This window comes from Oncorhynchus masou, unplaced genomic scaffold (assembly GCF_036934945.1).
Source record: "Oncorhynchus masou masou isolate Uvic2021 unplaced genomic scaffold, UVic_Omas_1.1 unplaced_scaffold_728, whole genome shotgun sequence".
NCBI lineage: Eukaryota > Metazoa > Chordata > Actinopteri > Salmoniformes > Salmonidae > Oncorhynchus > Oncorhynchus masou.
In genome coordinates this window covers 55,154-76,587 of record NW_027013731.1, presented here as the reverse complement: position 1 = coordinate 76,587, position 21,434 = coordinate 55,154, and the positions used below count along the sequence as shown (strand labels likewise).

The following is a 21,434-nucleotide window of genomic DNA, read 5'->3' as shown; positions in this document are numbered from 1 at the left end:
ACACGGAATACATTACCTTAAGATAACTACCACATTGAATAAATGACTTTAAGACAATAACCACACTGAATAAATGACTTTAAGATAACTACCACATTGAATGAATGACGTTAAGATAACTACCACACTGAATAAATTACCTTAAGATAACTACCACATTGAATGAATGACGTTAAGATAACTACCACACTGAATAAATTACCTTAAGATAGCTACCACATTGAATAAATGACTTTAAGATAACTACCACATTGAATGAATGACGTTAAGATAACCACCACATTAGATATATTACCTTAAGATAACTACCACACTGAATAAATGACTTTAAGATAACTACCACACTGAATAAATGACTTTAAGATAACTACCACACTGAATAAATTACCTTAAGATAACTACCACACTGAATAAATTACTTTAAGATAACTACCACACTGAATGAATGACTTTAAGATAACTACCACACAGAATACATTACCTTAAGATAACTACCACATTGAATAAATGACTTTAAGACAATTACCACACTGAATAAATTACCTTAATATAACTACCACATTGAATCAATGACTTTAGGATAACTACCACATTGAATGAATGACGTTAAGATAACTACCACACTGAATAAATTACCTTAAGATAACTACCACATTAGATAAATACCTTAAGATAACTACCACAGTGAATCAATGACTTTAAGATAATTACCACACTGAATAAATTACCTTAAGGTAACTACCACATTGAATGAATGACGTTAAGATAACTACCACATTAGATAAATTACCTTAAGATAACTACCACACTGAATAAATTACCTTAAGATAACTACCACATTGAATCAATGACTTTAGGATAACTACCACACTGAATCAATGACTTTAGGATAACTACCACACTGAATAAATTACCTTAAGATAACTACCACATTGAATCAATGACTTTAGGATAACTACCAAATTGAATCAATGACTTTAGGATAACTACCACATTAGATAAATTACCTTAAGATAACTACCACACTGAATGAATGACCTTAAGATAACTACCACAGTGAATGAATGACTTTAAGATAACTACCACACTGAATACATTACCTTAAGATAACTACCACATTGAATAAATGACTTTAAGACAATTACCACACTGAATACATTACCTTAAGATAACTACCACACTGAATAAATTACCTTAAGATAACTACCACACTGAATAATTGACTTTAAGATAACTATCACACTGAATAAATTACATTAACTACCACACTGAATAAATTACCTTAAGATAACTACCACACTGAATAAGTTACTTTAAGATAACTACCACACTGAATAAATGACTTTAAAATAACTACCACATTGAATTAATGACTTTAAGATAACTATCACACTGAATAAATGACTTTAAGATAACTACCACATTGAATGAATGACGTTAAGATAACTACCACATTGAATAAATGACTAAGATAACTACCACATTGAATGAATGACGTTAAGATAACCACCACATTAGATATATTCCCTTAAGATAACTACCACACTGAATAAATGACTTTAAGATAACTACCACACTGAATAAATGACTTTAAGATAACTACCACACTGAATAAATTACCTTAAGATAACTACCACATTGAATGAATGACGTTAAGATAACTACCACACTGAATAAATTACCTTAAGATAGCTACCACATTGAATAAATGACTAAGATAACTACCACATTGAATGAATGACGTTAAGATAACCACCACATTAGATATATTACCTTAAGATAACTACCACACTGAATAAATGACTTTAAGATAACTACCACACTGAATAAATTACCTTAAGATAACTACCACATTGAATGAATGACGTTAAGATAACTACCACATTAGATGAATTACCTTAAGATAACTACCACAGTGAATCAATGACTTTAAGATAATTACCACACTAAATAAATTACCTTAAGATAACTACCACATTGAATGAATGGCTGTAAGATAATTACCACACTGAATACATTACCTTAAGATAACTACCACACTGAATAAATTACCTTAAGATAACTACCACACTGAATAAGTTACCTTAAGATAACTACCACACTGAATAAATTACCTTAAGATAGCTACCACATTGAATAAATGACTTTAAGATAACTACCACATTGAATGAATGACGTTAAGATAACCACCACATTAGATATATTACCTTAAGATAACTACCACAGTGAATCAATGACTTTAAGATAATTACCACACTAAATAAATTACCTTAAGATAACTACCACACTGAATAAATTACTTTAAGATAACTACCACTCTGAATGAATGACCTTAAGATAACTACCACACTGAATAAATGACCTTAAAATAACTACCACATTGAATTAATGACTTTAAGATAACTACCACACTGAATACATTACCTTAAGATAACTACCACATTGAATAAATTACTTTAAGACAATTACCAAACTGAATAAATTACCTTAAGATAACTACCACATTGAATGAATGGCTGTAAGATAATTACCACACTGAATACATTACCTTAAGATAACTACCACACTGAATAAATTACCTTAAGATAACTACCACACTGAATAAGTTACCTTAAGATAACTACCACACTGAATAAATGACCTTAAGATAACTACCACATTGAATTTATGACGTTAAGATAACTACCACATTAGATGAATTACCTTAAGATAACTACCACAGTGAATCAATGACTTGAAGATAATTACCACACTGAATAAATTACCTTAACATAACTACCACACTCAATAAATTACTTTAAGATAACTACCACTCTGAATGAATGACTTTAAGATAACTACCACACTGAATACATTACCTTAAGATAACTACCACACGGAATACATTACCTTAAGATAACTACCACATTGAATAAATGACTTTAAGACAATAACCACACTGAATAAATGACTTTAAGATAACTACCACATTGAATGAATGACGTTAAGATAACTACCACACTGAATAAATTACCTTAAGATAACTACCACATTGAATGAATGACGTTAAGATAACTACCACACTGAATAAATTACCTTAAGATAGCTACCACATTGAATAAATGACTTTAAGATAACTACCACATTGAATGAATGACGTTAAGATAACCACCACATTAGATATATTACCTTAAGATAACTACCACACTGAATAAATGACTTTAAGATAACTACCACACTGAATAAATGACTTTAAGATAACTACCACACTGAATAAATTACCTTAAGATAACTACCACACTGAATAAATTACTTTAAGATAACTACCACACTGAATGAATGACTTTAAGATAACTACCACACAGAATACATTACCTTAAGATAACTACCACATTGAATAAATGACTTTAAGACAATTACCACACTGAATAAATTACCTTAATATAACTACCACATTGAATCAATGACTTTAGGATAACTACCACATTGAATGAATGACGTTAAGATAACTACCACACTGAATAAATTACCTTAAGATAACTACCACATTGAATGAATGACGTTAAGATAACTACCACATTAGATATATTACCTTAAGATAACTACCACAGTGAATCAATGACTTTAAGATAATTACCACACTGAATAAATTACCTTAAGGTAACTACCAAATTGAATGAATGACGTTAAGATAACTACCACATTAGATAAATACCTTAAGATAACTACCACAGTGAATCAATGACTTTAAGATAATTACCACACTGAATAAATTACCTTAAGGTAACTACCACATTGAATGAATGACGTTAAGATAACTACCACATTAGATAAATTACCTTAAGATAACTACCACACTGAATAAATTACCTTAAGATAACTACCACATTGAATCAATGACTTTAGGATAACTACCACACTGAATCAATGACTTTAGGATAACTACCACACTGAATAAATTACCTTAAGATAACTACCACATTGAATCAATGACTTTAGGATAACTACCACATTGAATCAATGACTTTAGGATAACTACCACATTAGATAAATTACCTTAAGATAACTACCACACTGAATGAATGACCTTAAGATAACTACCACAGTGAATGAATGACTTTAAGACAATTACCACACTGAATACATTACCTTAAGATAACTACCACATTGAATGAATGACGTTAAGATAACTACCACACTGAATAAATTACCTTAAGATAGCTACCACATTGAATAAATGACTTTAAGATAACTACCACATTGAATGAATGACGTTAAGATAACCACCACATTAGATATATTACCTTAAGATAACTACCACACTGAATAAATGACTTTAAGATAACTACCACACTGAATAAATGACTTTAAGATAACTACCACACTGAATAAATTACCTTAAGATAACTACCACACTGAATAAATTACTTTAAGATAACTACCACACTGAATGAATGACTTTAAGATAACTACCACACAGAATACATTACCTTAAGATAACTACCACATTGAATAAATGACTTTAAGACAATTACCACACTGAATAAATTACCTTAATATAACTACCACATTGAATCAATGACTTTAGGATAACTACCACATTGAATGAATGACGTTAAGATAACTACCACACTGAATAAATTACCTTAAGATAACTACCACATTGAATGAATGACGTTAAGATAACTACCACATTAGATATATTACCTTAAGATAACTACCACAGTGAATCAATGACTTTAAGATAATTACCACACTGAATAAATTACCTTAAGGTAACTACCAAATTGAATGAATGACGTTAAGATAACTACCACATTAGATAAATACCTTAAGATAACTACCACAGTGAATCAATGACTTTAAGATAATTACCACACTGAATAAATTACCTTAAGGTAACTACCACATTGAATGAATGACGTTAAGATAACTACCACATTAGATAAATTACCTTAAGATAACTACCACACTGAATAAATTACCTTAAGATAACTACCACATTGAATCAATGACTTTAGGATAACTACCACACTGAATCAATGACTTTAGGATAACTACCACACTGAATAAATTACCTTAAGATAACTACCACATTGAATCAATGACTTTAGGATAACTACCACATTGAATCAATGACTTTAGGATAACTACCACATTAGATAAATTACCTTAAGATAACTACCACACTGAATGAATGACCTTAAGATAACTACCACAGTGAATGAATGACTTTAAGACAATTACCACACTGAATACATTACCTTAAGATAACTACCACACTGAATAAATTACCTTAAGATAACTACCACACTGAATAAATTACCTTAAGATAACTACCACACTGAATAATTGACTTTAAGATAACTATCACACTGAATAAATTACATTAACTACCACATTGAATCAATGACTTTAGGATAACTTCCACACTGAATCAATGACTTTAGGATAACTACCACACTGAATAAATTACATTAACTACCACATTGAATCAATGACTTTAGGATAACTACCACATTAGATAAATTACCTTAAGATAACTACCACACTGAGTGAATGACCTTAAGAAAATTACCACAGTGAATCATTGAGTTTTGAGGCTGGTTAGGATTTACACCTTTCAAGGCCTTCTCTACACCTTCAGTGATTGGTCGTCCTTCACAAGCTGACAAGAACTGTTGGCTCGTCTGGTAATTACAAGGCTAGAAAGGGGGATAACTTTTGTTGAAGGAATTGTGTGAACTTTTGCACTAGAGAGGGCCACCGTTGTTTTGGTCAAAGTAACTACCTTTTGGGAACGTCCAGTCAGTCTTCTATAGTTTGATTATGTTGTAATTTAAAAAAAATCTAACTTAATTTTACGGTGTAGGCCGTCATTGTAAATAATAATGATAATGATCATAAGAATGAATAAAAAAAGAATAATAATATTGATGATAATGACAATAATGATAATGATAATAAAGATAATAATCATGATTTTAATAATGATAATAATAATAATGATGACAATAATAATAATGATCAAAATAACGATGATAATAATAATGATAATAATAACGATGATAATAATAATGATAATAATAAAGATGGTAATAATTATTGTTATTATTATCATAATAACGATGATAATAATAATGATGATAATGATACGAATGGTGATAATAATAATGATATTAACAATGATGATAATACAAATAATGATACTAATAAAAATGATGATGATAATGATAATTATTGTAATAATGAAAACAATAATGGTAATAAAAAGTATCATGTTGATAATGATAATAACAATAACAATGATAACGATAATAATAATAATAATCATAATAATGTGATAATGATAATAACAATAATAATTATACATAATGGTAATTATACAGTAATGTACAGCAATACAGTAATCTACAGTGAAAGCAGAGCAGAGGGCTGAAGACATTGGAAGCAGGCTGATAAGACATCTACTGGTAAACACAGAGGGGACACTGTTAATACAACTGAAGTTATTATGGGACTGCTGTTTGAAAATCAATGAACATCATATGATTTTGGAATATTGACTAACATCTAATTAATGTTGGTCAATGACATCGTCCTTCAACAGCGGTTAACGGAAGATCTAACAGGGTTCATGTATGATTGATGTTGTGTGGTTCACCTCAACAGAGACCTAAAAGGACATGGATATGAAGCCTCTGATGATTCTCCTCCTGCTAGCAGGTGATACCCTGTGTTTGTGTGTGTTCCTTAGTGGTTAACCTTTCATCAGGACAAAAACGTTATATATCTCATGAGGGGATGCACAGCCACATTCTACAACTATAGCTAGAAAAAAGGGTTATGTCTTTATCAGCCGATAGATGTTAATTTCATACCCCCGTTGTTGCAGTACACTTCCTGTACAGCAGGAAATGCAGACTATTAAAGGTTGAAAAGAAAAAATTCTAAAGTTTGTAAATTTCCGATTGTAAAATGTCAGACCTAATGTTGTCAACACCAATACTCCTGCAGCAGCTGTAACAACCACCACTCCTGCAGCAGCTGGTGCCACCACCACTCCTGCAGCAGCTGTCATTACCTCCACTCCTGCAGCAGCTGGTACCACCACCACTCCTGCAGCAGCTGTCACCACCACCACTCCTGCAGCAGCTGGTACCACCACCACTCCTGCGGCAGCTGTCACCACCACCTCTCCTGCAGCAGCTGTCACCACCACCGCTCCTGCAGCAGCTGTCACCACCACTGCTTCTGCAGCAGCTGGTACCACCACCGCTCCTGCAGCAGCTGGTACCACCACCGCTCCTGCAGCAGCTGTCACCACCACCGCTCCTGCAGCAGGTGGTACCACCACCGCTCCTGCAGCAGCTGTCACCACCACCGCTCCTGCAGCAGCTATCACCACAGCTTCTGCAGCAGCTGCTATCACCACCGCTCCTGCAGCAGCTGTCACCACCACCGCTCCTGCAGCAGCTGGTTCCACCACCCCCCCTGCAGCAGCTGTCACCACCACCGCTCCTGCAGCAGCTGTCACCACCACCGCTCCTGCAGCAGCTGTCACCACCATCGCTCCTGCAGCAGCTGGTACCACCACCGCTCCTGCAGCAGCTGTCACCACCAACGCTCCTGCAGCAGCTGTCACCACCACCGCTCCTGCAGCAGCTGTCACCACCACCGCTCCTGCAGCAGCTGGTACCACCACCGCTCCTGCAGCAGCTGGTACAACCACCGCTCCTGCAGCAGCTGTCACCACCATCGCTCCTGCAGCAGCTGTCACCACCACCGCTCCTGCAGCAGCTGTCACCACTACCGCTCCTGCAGCAGCTGGTACCACCACCGCTCCTGCAGCAGCTGTCACCACCACCGCTCCTGCAGCAGCTGGTACTACCACCATCCCTGCAGCAGCTATCACCACCACCGCTCCTGCAGCAGCTGGTACTACCACCACCCCTGCAGCAGCTATCACCACCACCGCTCCTGCAGCAGCTGGTACTACCACCATCCCTGCAGCAGCTATCACCACCACCGCTCCTGCAGCAGCTGGTACTACCACCACCCCTGCAGCAGCTATCACCACCACCGCTCTTGCAGCAGCTGGTACCACCACCGCTCCTGCAGCAGCTGTCACCACCACCGCTCCTGCAGCAGCTGGTACTACCACCACCCCTGCAGCAGCTGTCACCACCACCGCTCCTGCAGCAGCTATCACCACAGCTTCTGCAGCAGCTGGTACCACCATCGCTCCTGCAGCAGCTGTCACCACCACCGCTCCTGCAGCAGCTGGTTCCACCACACCCCCCGCAGCAGCTGGTACCACCACCGCTCCTGCAGCAGCTATCACCACAGCTTCTGCAGCAGCTGTCACCACCACCGCTCCTGCAGCAGCTGGTTCCACCACACCCCCCGCAGCAGCTGTCACCACCACCGCCCCTGCAGCAGCTGTCACCACCAACCCTCCTGTAGCAGCTGTCACCACCACCGCTCCTGCAGCAGCTGGTACCACCACCGCTCCTGCAGCAGCTGTCACTACCACCGCTCCTGCAGCAGCTGTCACCACCACCGCTCCTGCAGCAGCTGTCACCACCACCGCTCCTGCAGCAGCTGTCACCACCACCGCTCCTGCAGCAGGTGTCACCACCACCGCTCCTGCAGCAGCTGTCACCACCACCGCTCCTGCAGCAGCTGTCACCACCACCGCTCCTGCAGCAGCTGGTACCACCACCGCTCCTGCAGCAGCTGTCACCACCATCGCTCCTGCAGCAGCTGGTACCACCACCGCTCCTGCAGCAGCTGGTACCACCACCGCTCCTGCAGCAGCTGTCACCACCACCGCTCCTGCAGCAGCTGTCACCACCACCGCTACTGCAGCAGCTGTCACCACCACCGCTCCTGCAGCAGCTATCACCACAGCTTCTGCAGCAGCTGGTACCACCATCGCTCCTGCAGCAGCTGTCACCACCACCGCTCCTGCAGCAGCTGGTTCCACCACACCCCCCGCAGCAGCTGGTACCACCAACGCTCCTGCAGCAGCTGGTACCACCACCGCTCCTGCAGCAGCTGTCACCACCACCGCTCCTGCAGCAGCTGTCACCACCACCACTCCTGCAGCAGCTGTCACCACCACCGCTCCTGCAGCAGCTGTCACCACCACCGCTCCTGCAGCAGCTGGTACCACCACCGCTCCTGCAGCAGCTGTCACCACCATCGCTCCTGCAGCAGCTGGTACCACCACCGCTCCTGCAGCAGCTGGTACCACCACCGCTCCTGCAGCAGCTATCACCACAGTTTCTGCAGCAGCTGCTACCACCACCGCTCCTTCAGCAGATGTCACCACCACCGCTCCTGCAGCAGCTGGTACCACCACCGCTCCTGCAGCAGCTGTCACCACCACCGCTCCTGCAGCAGCTGTCACCACCACCGCTCCTGCAGCAGCTGTCACCACCACCGCTCCTGCAGCAGCTGGTACCACCACCGCTCCTGCAGCAGCTGTCACAACCACCGCTCCTGCAGCAGCTGGTACCACCACAGCTCCTGCAGCAGCTGGTACCACCACCACTCCTGCAGCAGCTGTCACCACCACACCTCCTGCAGCAGCTGGTACCACCACCGCTCCTGCAGCAGCTGGTACCACCACCGCTCCTGCAGCAGCTGGTACCACCACCGCTCCTGCAGCAGCTGTCACCACCACCGCTCCTGCAGCAGCTGGTACCACCACAGCTCCTGCAGCAGCTGGTACCACCACCACTCCTGCAGCAGCTGTCACCACCACACCTCCTGCAGCAGCTGGTACCACCACCGCTCCTGCAGCAGCTGGTACCACCACCGCTCCTGCAGCAGCTGGTACCACCACCGCTCCTGCAGCAGCTGTCACCACCACCGCTCCTGCAGCAGCTGTCACCGCCACCCCTCCTGCAGCAGCTGTCACCACCACTGCTCCTGCAGCAGCTGTCACCACCACCGCTGCTGCAGCAGCTGTCACCACCACCGCTCCTGCAGCAGCTGTCACCACCACCGCTCCTGCAGCAGCTGGTACCACCAACGCTCCTGCAGCAGCTGGTACCACCACCGCTCCTGCAGCAGCTGGTACCACCACCGCTCCTGCAGCAGCTGTCACCACCACCACTCTTGCAGCAGCTGTCACAACCACCACTCCAGTAGCAGCTGTCACCACTCCTGCAGCAGCTGGTACCACCACCACTCTTGCAGCAGCTGTCACCACCACCACTCCAGTAGCAGCTGTCACCACTCCTGCAGCAGCTGGTACCACCACCACTCTTGCAGCAGCTGTCACCACCACCACTCCAGTAGCAGTTGTCACCACTCCTGCAGCAGCTGGTACCACCACCACTCATGCAGCTGCTGGTACCACCACCACTCTTGCAGCAGCTGGTACCACCACCACTCCTGCAGCAGCTGGTACCACCACCACTCTTGCAGCAGCTGTCACCACTCCTGCAGCAGCTGGTACCACCACCACTCTTGCAGCAGCTGTCACCACCACCACTCCAGTAGCAGCTCTCACCACTCCTGCAGCAGCTGTCACTACCACCACTCCTGCAGCTGCTGGTACAACCACCACTCCTGCAGCAGCTGGTACCACCACCACTCTTGCAGTAGCTGTCACCACCACCACTCCAGTAGCAGCTGGTACCACCACCACTCCTGCAGCAGCTGGTACCACCACCACTCTTGCAGCAGCTGTCACCACCACCACTCCAGTAGCAGCTGGTACCACCACCACTCTTGCAGCAGCTGTCACCACCACCACTCCAGTAGCAGCTGTCACAACTCCCGCAGCAGCTGGTACCACCACCACTCTTGCAGCAGCTGTCACCACCACCACTCCAGTAGCAGCTGTCACCACTCCTGCAGCAGCTGGTACCACCACCACTCCTGCAGCAGCTGTCACCACCACCACTCCAGTAGCAGCTGTCACCACTCCTGCAGCAGCTGGTACCACCACCACTCTTGCAGCAGCTGTCACTACCACCACTCCAGTAGCAGCTGTCACCACTCCTGCAGCAGCTGGTACCACCACCACTCATGCAGCTGCTGGTACCACCACCACTCTTGCAGCAGCTGGTACCACCACCACTCCTGCAGCAGCTGGTACCACCACCACTCTTGCAGCAGCTGTCACCACTACCACTCCAGTAGCAGCTGTCACCACTCCTGCAGCAGCTGGTACCACCACCACTCATGCAGCTGCTGGTACCACCACCACTCTTGCAGCAGCTGGTACCACCACCACTCCTGCAGCAGCTGGTACCACCACCACTCTTGCAGCAGCTGTCACCACCACCACTCCAGTAGCAGCTGTCACCACTCCTGCAGCAGCTGGTACCACCACCACTCTTGCAGCAGCTGTCACCATCACCACTCCAGTAGCAGCTTTCACCACTCCTGCAGCAGCTGGTACCACCACCACTCCTGCAGCAGCTGTCACCACCACCACTCCAGTAGCAGCTGTCACCACTCCTGCAGCAGCTGGTACCACCACCACTCTTGCAGCAGCTGTCACTACCACCACTCCAGTAGCAGCTGTCACCACTCCTGCAGCATCTGGTACCACCACCACTCATGCAGCAGCTGGTACCACCACCACTCTTGCAGCAGCTGTCACCACCACCACTCCAGTAGCAGCTGTCACCACTCCTGCAGCAGCTGGTACCACCACCACTCCTGCAGCAGCTGTCACCACCACCACTCCAGTAGCAGCTGTCACCACTCCTGCAGCAGCTGGTACCACCACCACTCTTGCAGCAGCTGTCACTACCACCACTCCAGTAGCAGCTGTCACCACTCCTGCAGCAGCTGGTACCACCACCACTCATGCAGCTGCTGGTACCACCACCACTCTTGCAGCAGCTGGTACCACCACCACTCCTGCAGCAGCTGGTACCACCACCACTCTTGCAGCAGCTGTCACCACTACCACTCCAGTAGCAGCTGTCACCACTCCTGCAGCAGCTGGTACCACCACCACTCATGCAGCTGCTGGTACCACCACCACTCTTGCAGCAGCTGGTACCACCACCACTCCTGCAGCAGCTGGTACCACCACCACTCTTGCAGCAGCTGTCACCACCACCACTCCAGTAGCAGCTGTCACCACTCCTGCAGCAGCTGGTACCACCACCACTCTTGCAGCAGCTGTCACCATCACCACTCCAGTAGCAGCTTTCACCACTCCTGCAGCAGCTGGTACCACCACCACTCCTGCAGCAGCTGTCACCACCACCACTCCAGTAGCAGCTGTCACCACTCCTGCAGCAGCTGGTACCACCACCACTCTTGCAGCAGCTGTCACTACCACCACTCCAGTAGCAGCTGTCACCACTCCTGCAGCATCTGGTACCACCACCACTCATGCAGCTGCTGGTACCACCACCACTCTTGCAGCAGCTGGTACCACCACCACTCCTGCAGCAGCTGGTACCACCACCACTCTTGCAGCAGCTGTCACTACCACCACTCCAGTAGCAGCTGTCACCACTCCTGCAGCAGCTGGTACCACCACCACTCATGCAGCTGCTGGTACCACCACCACTCTTGCAGCAGCTGGTACCACCACCACTCCTGCAGCAGCTGGTACCACCACCACTCTTGCAGCAGCTGTCACCACTACCACTCCAGTAGCAGCTGTCACCACTCCTGCAGCAGCTGGTACCACCACCACTCATGCAGCTGCTGGTACCACCACCACTCTTGCAGCAGCTGGTACCACCACCACTCCTGCAGCAGCTGGTACCACCACCACTCCTGCAGCAGCTGTCACCACCACCACTCCAGTAGCAGCTGTCACCACTCCTGCAGCAGCTGGTACCACCACCACTCTTGCAGCAGCTGTCACCATCACCACTCCAGTAGCAGCTTTCACCACTCCTGCAGCAGCTGGTACCACCACCACTCTTGCAGCAGCTGGAACCACCACTACTCCTGCAGCAGCTGGTACCACCACCACTCCTGCAGCAGCTGGAACCACCACTACTCCTGCAGCAGCTGGTACCACCACCACTCCTGCAGCAGCTGGTACCACCACCACTCCTGCAGCAGCTGGTACCACCACCACTCTTGCAGCAGCTGGAACCACCACTACTCCTGCAGCAGCTGGTACCACCACCACTCCTGCAGCAGCTGGAACCACCACTACTCCTGCAGCAGCTGGTACCACCACTACTCCTGCAGCAGCTGGTACCACCACCACTCCTGCAGCAGCTGTCACCACCACCACTCCTGCAGCAGCTGTCACCACCACCACTCCTGCAGCAGCTGTCACCACCACCACTCCTGCAGCAGCTGTCACCACCACAGCTTCGGCAGCAACCACTGTCGCATCATCTGACCCTCCATCTTCTAGTGAAGGAACAATGAGTCTTCAGTTCCGTCTCAACCAGACGTTCAACTCAGATCTTTCCAACCCTTCCTCTTCAGGATTCAAGACTCTGGCTGCCAAAGTGACCTCTGAGGTAAGTATCGGGTGATTCCACGCCAGCATAGGTAGGAAAATATTTCTGGTAGCTCAGATTGTTCTGGCAATTCACACACAGAAACTTCATTGGGAGGAAAGCTGTTTGACTCGGGTTTTGCTTTTGTATGACAAACCATTTTGGGGGGGAAATCGTTGGGCAGCGGTCTAAGGCACTGCATCTCAGTGTTAGAGGCATCACTACAGACCTTGGTTCGATTACAGGCTGTATGACAGTGTTCTAAGGCACTGCGTCTCAGTGCTAGAGGCGTCACTACAGACCCTGGTTCGATTCCTGGCTCTATCACAACAGGTCGTGATTGGGAGACCCATGGGGTGGTGCACAATTGGCCCAGCGTCGATCTGGTTAGGGTTTGGCCGGGGGGGGAGGGAGGGGGGGTAGACCATCATTGTAAATAAGAATTTGTTCTTAGCTGACTTACCCAGTTAAATAAAGGTTCAATACATAAATGTAAGTGTCCCTTTTAGACCTGTACCAGCCTCCTGTAAAACCCTATCATCAGTTATCCTGTACATGCCTCCTGTAAAACCCTATCATCAGTTATCCTCTACATGCCTCCTGTAAAACCCTATCATCAGTTATCCTGTACCAGCCTCCTGTAAAACCCTATCATCAGTTATCCTCTACATGCCTCCTGTAAAACCCTATCATCAGTGAGCCTGTACATGCCAAGTCAAAGAGGGAACTATTGAGAGGTCTATTTACTATGAAAGTATGAAACCAAACTTCTATTAATGCCGTCAAGGACCCTGTTTTCATTGAACCGTTGATCATCCTATCTTTCAACGCAGGTGAACAAGGCTTTTGTTAATAAGACCCCAGGCTACCGTCGTTCCATTGTCAACTCATTCAGGTAAGGGTATGAATTCTCATTACTGATTGACTAGGTTTCTGTTCTACCTTCTGTTATTTGTACTACTACATTGATGTTGATTACTGCATCGTTGGGTTTAAATCTTGCAAGAAAAGGCATTTCACTGGACTTGTGCACATGACATTAAAACTTGAAAACTTTGACGATGCTGATGATGATGATAATGATTTCTGAGGGTGGTCCATTTTCTCTCCTTCTCCTGAGTAGGAGTGGATCTGTAGTGACCGACATGACCCTCGTGTTCGACAAGCAGTCTTCGGTTCCCAGTTCAAGCGACGCACAGGCAATTCTCACCAGCAGTTCCACCTCCCTGAACATTATACCAGGCAGCATCAGTGATGGTAAGTATTAGCCTAGTGGTTAGAGCGTTGGACTAGTAACTGGAAGGTTGCAAGTTCAAACCCCCGAGCTGACAAGGTACAAATCTGTTGTTCTGCCCCTGAACAGGCAGTTAACCCACTGTTCCTAGGCCGTCATTGTGAATAAGAATTTGTTCTTAACTGACTTGCCTAGTAAAATAAAGGTAAAAAATAAAAATAATAATTCATCTCCAGGTGCGGACTGCATTGATGGGCTGGTCCATTTTCAGTCCAGTGGGTCTGTCTAACGTGTTTTTCTGTGGGTAAAAATTACAATTACCTGGTGTTTCCTCCGACACATTGGTGCGGCTGGCTTCCGGGGTGGATGCGCGCTGTGTTAAGAAGCAGTGCGGCTTGGTTGGGTTGTGTATCGGAGGACGCATGTCTTTCATGAGACAAGATAGTAGCTATAAAAAATTTGATACCACGAAAACGGGGTACAAAAATAAAAATATAATAAAAAATATAATAAAAAATGCCCTGTTTCGTTGTCACCGTACACATCTATACGAGCGAAGTCAACATTTGAACAGAAACATGAAAAGACAATCCACTTTTGTAATTTACTGAACAACATCTCTGTTTTTCCTACTTTTTCAGGGTCATCAACCACATCAGGAAGTGCTCCCCGACCCACTTCCTTCTCTCTGGCTGCCTTGCCTCTCAGCTTGGCTCTGTTAATGGTACAGCTGCTGGCTAACCAATAGCCTGAGGCATAGCTGCTGTGGCTCTGCTAGCTGCTGGCTAACCAATAGCCTGAGGCATAGCTGCTGTGGCTCTGCTAGCTGCTGGCTAACCAATAGCCTGAGGCATAGCTGCTGTGGCTCTGCTAGCTGCTGGCTAACCAATAGCCTGAGGCATAGCTGCTGTGGCATTGGCTTAACCAATCAACAGTTTCCCAGCTTTCATAGATACAGCCTTAAAGCTAGAATCCTTAGTTGCTACGACCATTTATTTACTTATAAATTCATTATATGCACCCATTGATTCTAGAAGAATACAACATATGAATACCTCATGAGTTTAGCTCAACTGTCGTACCCCATCAGAACCCACAATATAAGCATGTTTTACCCCAATGTTTCTAAACAATGCAAACAAACACTGTACAGCTTTAAGACATTATTAAATCTATAATTCTGATATCATGGATGGTCAGTCCTGGCATCTATAGCTCTGTCTATTTTATTTTATGTGGCAAGTCAGTTAAGAACAAATTCTTATTTAAAATGATGGCCTAGGAACAGTGGGTTAACTGCCTTGTAGTGGGGCAGAATGGCAGATTTTTTTCTCGGGCATTCGATCTTGCCTTTTCGGTTACTAGTCCAACACTCGTTAGAGCTGTCAATTTTGCGTGAGGCGGCAGCCTAGTGGTTAGAGTGTAGAGGTGGCAGGTAGCCTAGTGGTTAGATTGTAGAGGAGGCAGGTAGCCTAGTGGTTAGAGGAGGCTGGTAGCCTAGTGGTTAGAGTGCAGAGGAGGCAGGTAGCCTAGTGGTTAGAGTGTAGAGGAGGCAGGTAGCCTAGTGGTTAGAGTGTAGAGGAGGCAGGTAGCCTAGTGGTTAGAGTGCGGAGGAGGCAGGTAGCCTAGTGGTTAGAGTGTAGAGGAGGCAGGTAGCCGAGTGGTTAGAGTGCAGAGGAGGCAGGTAGCCTAGTGGTTAGAGTGTAGAGGAGGCAGGTAGCCTAGTGGTTAGAGCATAGAGGCGGCAGGTAGCCCAGTGGTTAGAGTGTAGAGGAGGCAGGTAGCCTAGTGGTTAGAGGAGGCTGGTAGCCTAGTGGTTAGAGTGCAGAGGAGGCAGGTAGCCTAGTCGTTAGAGCATAGAGGCGGCAGGTAGCCTAGTGGTTAGAGGAGGCTGGTAGCCTAGTGGTTAGAGTGCAGAGGAGGCAGGTAGCCTAGTGGTTAGAGCGTTGGAGTTATAACCGATAGGTTGCTAGATCAAATCCTCTGAGCTGACAAAATAAACATCTGTCGTTCTTCCCCTGAACCAAGGCAGTTAACCCGCTGTCATTGGAAAATAATATTTTGTTCTTAAATAGAGAGCTGTCAGAAGATACAGAAATCCCATGTAGCCTTGTTCGAACACTAGAATGTGAGATGTAATCTACACCTCGATTAGGTTATAATGATTTTTCCAAATTGAACGTCAATATTTTCAAAATGACCTACACACTTCCTCGTTCGGAACTTGTAACGCGAGTAGGCCGGTGTACTTTTCCTGATAAGAGCTGCTGTTTACCGATTTTACAGATGATTAAAACCTCTTAAGGATAGGCGGGAGGCAAATGTCTCAACTGGCCAATTGCCAGGGGAAATGCAGAGCGCCAGATTCAAATAAAATGCTATAAAATTCAAACTTTCATTAAATCACACATGTAAGATACACAATTAAAGCTACACTCCTTGTGAATCCAACATGTCCGATTTAAAAAAAAAAGCTTTTCGGTGAAAGCATAAGAAGCTATTATCTGATAGCCTTCACCGTCTACACCAGCAGTGAACAAAGGAGCTAGCATAATTACAACACAAAAATGACCCCCAGTTTCGAGTTGGCCTACTTCTTCATTGCACAAAGGAATAACCTCAACCAAATTCCAAAGACTGGCGACATCCAGTGGAAGCGGTAGGAACTGTAAATAGGTTCCTATGAAATATCCCTTGGCAGAGACAATATAGGGAACAGAGAGGGGGGGGATTCTGAACAGTTAGTCCTCGGGGTTTTGCCTGCTACATAAGTTCTGTTATACTCACAGACATGATTCAAACAGTTTTAGAACCTTCAGAGTGTTTTCTATCCAAATCTATGAATAATGAGCTGAGGAGAGAGAACAAGGAGCTAGGGGAGAGAGAACAAGGAGCTGGGGGTTGAGAACAAGGAGCTGAGGAGAGAGAACAAGGAGCTAGGGGAGAGAGAACAAGGAGCTGAGGAGAGAGAACAAGGAGCTAGGCGAGACAGACATCTAGATATAGTTTATTTGTTGTTTTTATAAATCAGCCCTTCGGCTTCCAACCACCTGTATATCGTATTTATTGATTTGTTTTTCATCTGTATTGTTGTTAATCATTTATTTTCTTTGTTGCAAATAAATGTAACCTTAAATGTAACCTAAATCTAGAGGAGCAGAAGGGAGAGGCAGACCGTTAAAGAGGAGACAGAGAGAGAAGGCCACTAGGGAAGAGGCGGATATAGTCAAGTTTGAATTTTCCTTAATTTTTCCTATTCATTCTCTATGGTAAGTCTCATCAACTACGGGTGTAATATATTCCTGGCCACTGGTTGGTTTTGTGGCGCTGTTCCACTCCACTCCAGACCAATTTTCTTTTAGAAAAGGACATTTTCATACTGTACTGTTAGCTACCTCACAGAGCAAAGAGGGACCAACAGTCACTGAAGACTCACATCTCCGTTATTTAACGGTAGTTATTATAGACCGATCTGGCATTTCTCCCATCTGGAAATTACAACTGTAATTACTTTACTTTCATTTTGTTTTGTCCGAGATAGCGAGCCACAAAGCTAAACGGCTAGCTAGCTAACTTTATATGCCTCTCGAGCCCTCAAACCTCATCAATGCTTCAGTTACTGACGGTTGTTCTATCCAGAGACCGCTGGGTTGAGAAACACTTGTATTATTAACCAGAAAGAGGGACATGTCTCAAAATACTCAAAGAAGATGCCTTGTAAGGATGCATCTCCATAGGGACATGTCTCTGTATGTACTCTACCGGGCAGCAGGTAGCCTAGTGGTCAGATCGTTGGGCCAGTAACCGAAAGGTTGCTACATCAAATCCCCGAGCTGACAAGGTAAAAATCTGTCGTTCTGCCCCCTGACCAAGGCCGTTAACCCACTGTTCCCCCGTAGGCCGTCATCGTTCTGCCCCCTGAACAAGGGAGTTAACCCACTGTTCCCCCGTAGGCCGTCATCGTTCTGCCCCCTGAACAAGGCAGTTAACCCACTGTTCCCCCGTAGGCCGTCATTGTAAATAAGAATTTTTTTCTTAACTGACTTGACAAGTGAAATACAAAAAACGTATCTCCTAGGGGTGCATCTCAATAGTCTAGTCTCCTAGGGGTGCATCTCAACAGTCTAGTTCTGTCTCCTAGGGGTGCATCTCAATAGTCTAGTCTCCTAGGGGTGCATCTCAACAGTCTAGTTCTGTCTCCTAGGGGTGCATCTCAATAGTCTAGTCTCCTAGGGGTGCTTCTCGATAGTCTAGTCTCCTAGGGGTGCATCTCAATAGTCTAGTGCTGTCTCCTAAGGGTGCATCTCAATAGTCTAGTTCTGTCTCCTAGGGGTGCATCTCAATAGTCTAGTGCTGTCTCCTAAGGGTGCATCTCAATAGTCTAGTCTCCTAGGGGTGCATCTCAACAGTCTAGTTCTGTCTCCTAGGGGTGCATCTCAATAGTCTAGTCTCCTAGGGGTGCTTCTCGATAGTCTAGTCTCCTAGGGGTGCATCTCAATAGTCTAGTGCTGTCTCCTAAGGGTGCATCTCAATAGTCTAGTTCTGTCTCCTAGGGGTGCTTCTCAACAGTCTAGTTCTGTCTCCTAGGGGTTCATCTCAATAGTCTAGTCTCCTAGGGGTGCATCTCAACAGTCTAGTTCTGTCTCCTAGGGGTGCATCTCAATAGTCTAGTCTCCTAGGGGTGCTTCTCGATAGTCTAGTCTCCTAGGGGTGCATCTCAATAGTCTAGTGCTGTCTCCTAAGGGTGCATCTCAATAGTCTAGTTCTGTCTCCTAGGGGTGCATCTCAATAGTCTAGTGCTGTCTCCCAAGGGTGCATCTCAATAGTCTAGTTCTGTCTCCTAGGGGTGCTTCTCAAAAGTCTAGTTCTGTCTCCTATGGGTGCATCTCAATAGTCTAGTTCTGTCTCCTAGGGGTGCATCTCAATAGTCTAGTTCTGTCTCCTATGGGTGCATCTCAATAGTTTAGTTCTGTCTCCTATGGGTGCATCTCAATAGTCTAGTTCTGTCTCCTAGGGGTGCATCTCAATAGTCTAGTTCTGTCTCCTAGGGGTGCATCTCAATAGTCTAGTTCTGTCTCCTAAGGGTACATCTCAATAGTCTAGTTCTGTCTCCTAGGGGTGCATCTCAATAGTCTAGTTCTGTCTCCTAAGGGTGCATCTCAATAGCCTAGTTTTCTCTCCTAAGGGTACATCTCAATAGTTGTTAGGAATTTTATGAATAAATGACTAAACAATATCCCCATTTTAAATAGAACTGTAACTAAGTAAACTCATACTCTGTTTTATTATATCTTGTTGACAATATGAATTCATAAGTGAGGGATTGTGGAGCCTGAAACAGGGGGTAATAAATAAATACAATTCCAGCCAGGTTGGAGAAGATTGGAAGTGTTTTTTTTTTAAGTAAACAGAAAAGGTCTTTAACATATGGTCCGGGTTCAGGTTCAGCTTTGACTAAAATCAGAGTTTTTGATTGAAATTAAACTATTTGTATGTACTCCCTAGAAAGTTATAGTTGCTAGTATTTATATAAGATATAAACAGAACGTTTTAAATAGTTTGTTTGGTTCAAATTGAAAGACTAATTCATTAAACGTTAAAATAAGGACGGAGTGAATTTTGAGGTAAGACGATGTCTGTTCACTAAATGATCTGTTTGAATAATGTATTGGGAATACAAATAATTAATAATATTAATTAAAATGCTGAATCAAAGACGAGGCAGTTACTGAAATCTTATGAATTCTAAATAATAATGAAGAGACAATTACGATTTGTGCCCATTGAAATGTTCTTATAAATTTAGCGAATTGAGAGATGTTGATTGATGTTGTAAGTTCTAATTAAAGATTCAACAGATGTGAAAAATTAGGTTTGGTTTCTCGAACCCGTACTACTGTTGCTGCAGACAGCCAACAATTATTTACAATTCATTGAAAGTCGCTGCGGCTTGGGTCCAGGTTGAGCCCCTGTTGATGACATCACTCGCAAGGCACTTTTGTCGCCACGGCAATGATGTTGTGACTGGGGGTGACATAGAAAATTGTTTGTGTTTTTTAGAAGGAAAATTCATTATTGTTTTGAGTCACTTTTCAGAAGTTGATAACAATTTCCAAATACATTTTTAAAAGTAGCTGTATGTCATCAGGGTAGTTAGAAAACATGCTAAAAACTAGCAGCAGATTCGCTAGGTGGGCATCATTGATTTGTGGCATTTATTGGGCTATATTTGGCTGTAAGAAAGGGAGATCTGAATGTTTGAATCGTAAAACTTTGTGATAATGTATTCTGGTGGTAATTTATTCTTGGTTTGTTTATTTGGTTACTGGTTGTGGTAGATTTTAGGTGTTGATTTTACTTAATTAAACATTGTATTATCTGGTGTGTTTGAGTAGGATTCCTTCTTCCGGGACTGATGGAAGTTATCTAAAATATGTGAGTTGAAGGAGCCATGGGAGAATACGTTTACATTTTTATTAAATACCTGGGATTAAATGACTGATTTCTTACACTGAGAAATGTAAGACATTTGAGACAGAGGAAAAAAGTATTACATTTAGCTAATGATGTTATCAGGTTAATTGTATCTAAGGGTAGCATGTTCACTTAAGTAAACATATACATTGACGTTGATTAAAACTTATGATTAATGATTTGAGGTAAAGAGGAATTATCATTAGGTTTGGTTTATAGTTGACTTTAGAGTTTCTGAATCGATGTAGCATAGTGAATGCTAGTTAGGCGTTTTGTGTTTTTTTTCTGGGCAAATG

The 21,434-nt window shown here is 44.3% G+C and overlaps 1 protein-coding gene across 3 annotated transcripts; it reads left to right on the top strand.

Moving 5' to 3' along the window:
- Positions 1 to 6,306: 6,306 nt before the first annotated feature.
- On the top strand, positions 6,307 to 21,046 carry LOC135537224 (mucin-2-like). Of its 3 annotated transcripts, XR_010455149.1 has the most exons (6): positions 6,307 to 6,705; positions 6,997 to 13,451; positions 14,264 to 14,325; positions 14,554 to 14,687; positions 15,306 to 16,099; positions 16,132 to 21,046. XR_010455149.1 is itself a non-coding variant. In XM_064963411.1 (5 exons), the coding sequence occupies exons 1-5, from the start codon at positions 6,666 to 6,668 to the stop codon at positions 15,410 to 15,412; spliced, it is 6,795 nt and encodes a 2,264-aa protein (XP_064819483.1). In that variant the 5' UTR covers positions 6,307 to 6,665; the 3' UTR covers positions 15,413 to 21,046. The 3 variants fall into 3 exon arrangements, 2 of the variants coding, with proteins under 2 accessions (XP_064819483.1, XP_064819482.1); XM_064963411.1 differs by having other exon boundaries at positions 7,000 to 13,451; positions 15,306 to 21,046; XM_064963410.1 differs by having other exon boundaries at positions 15,306 to 21,046.
- The last annotated feature ends 388 nt before the right edge of the window (positions 21,047 to 21,434 follow it).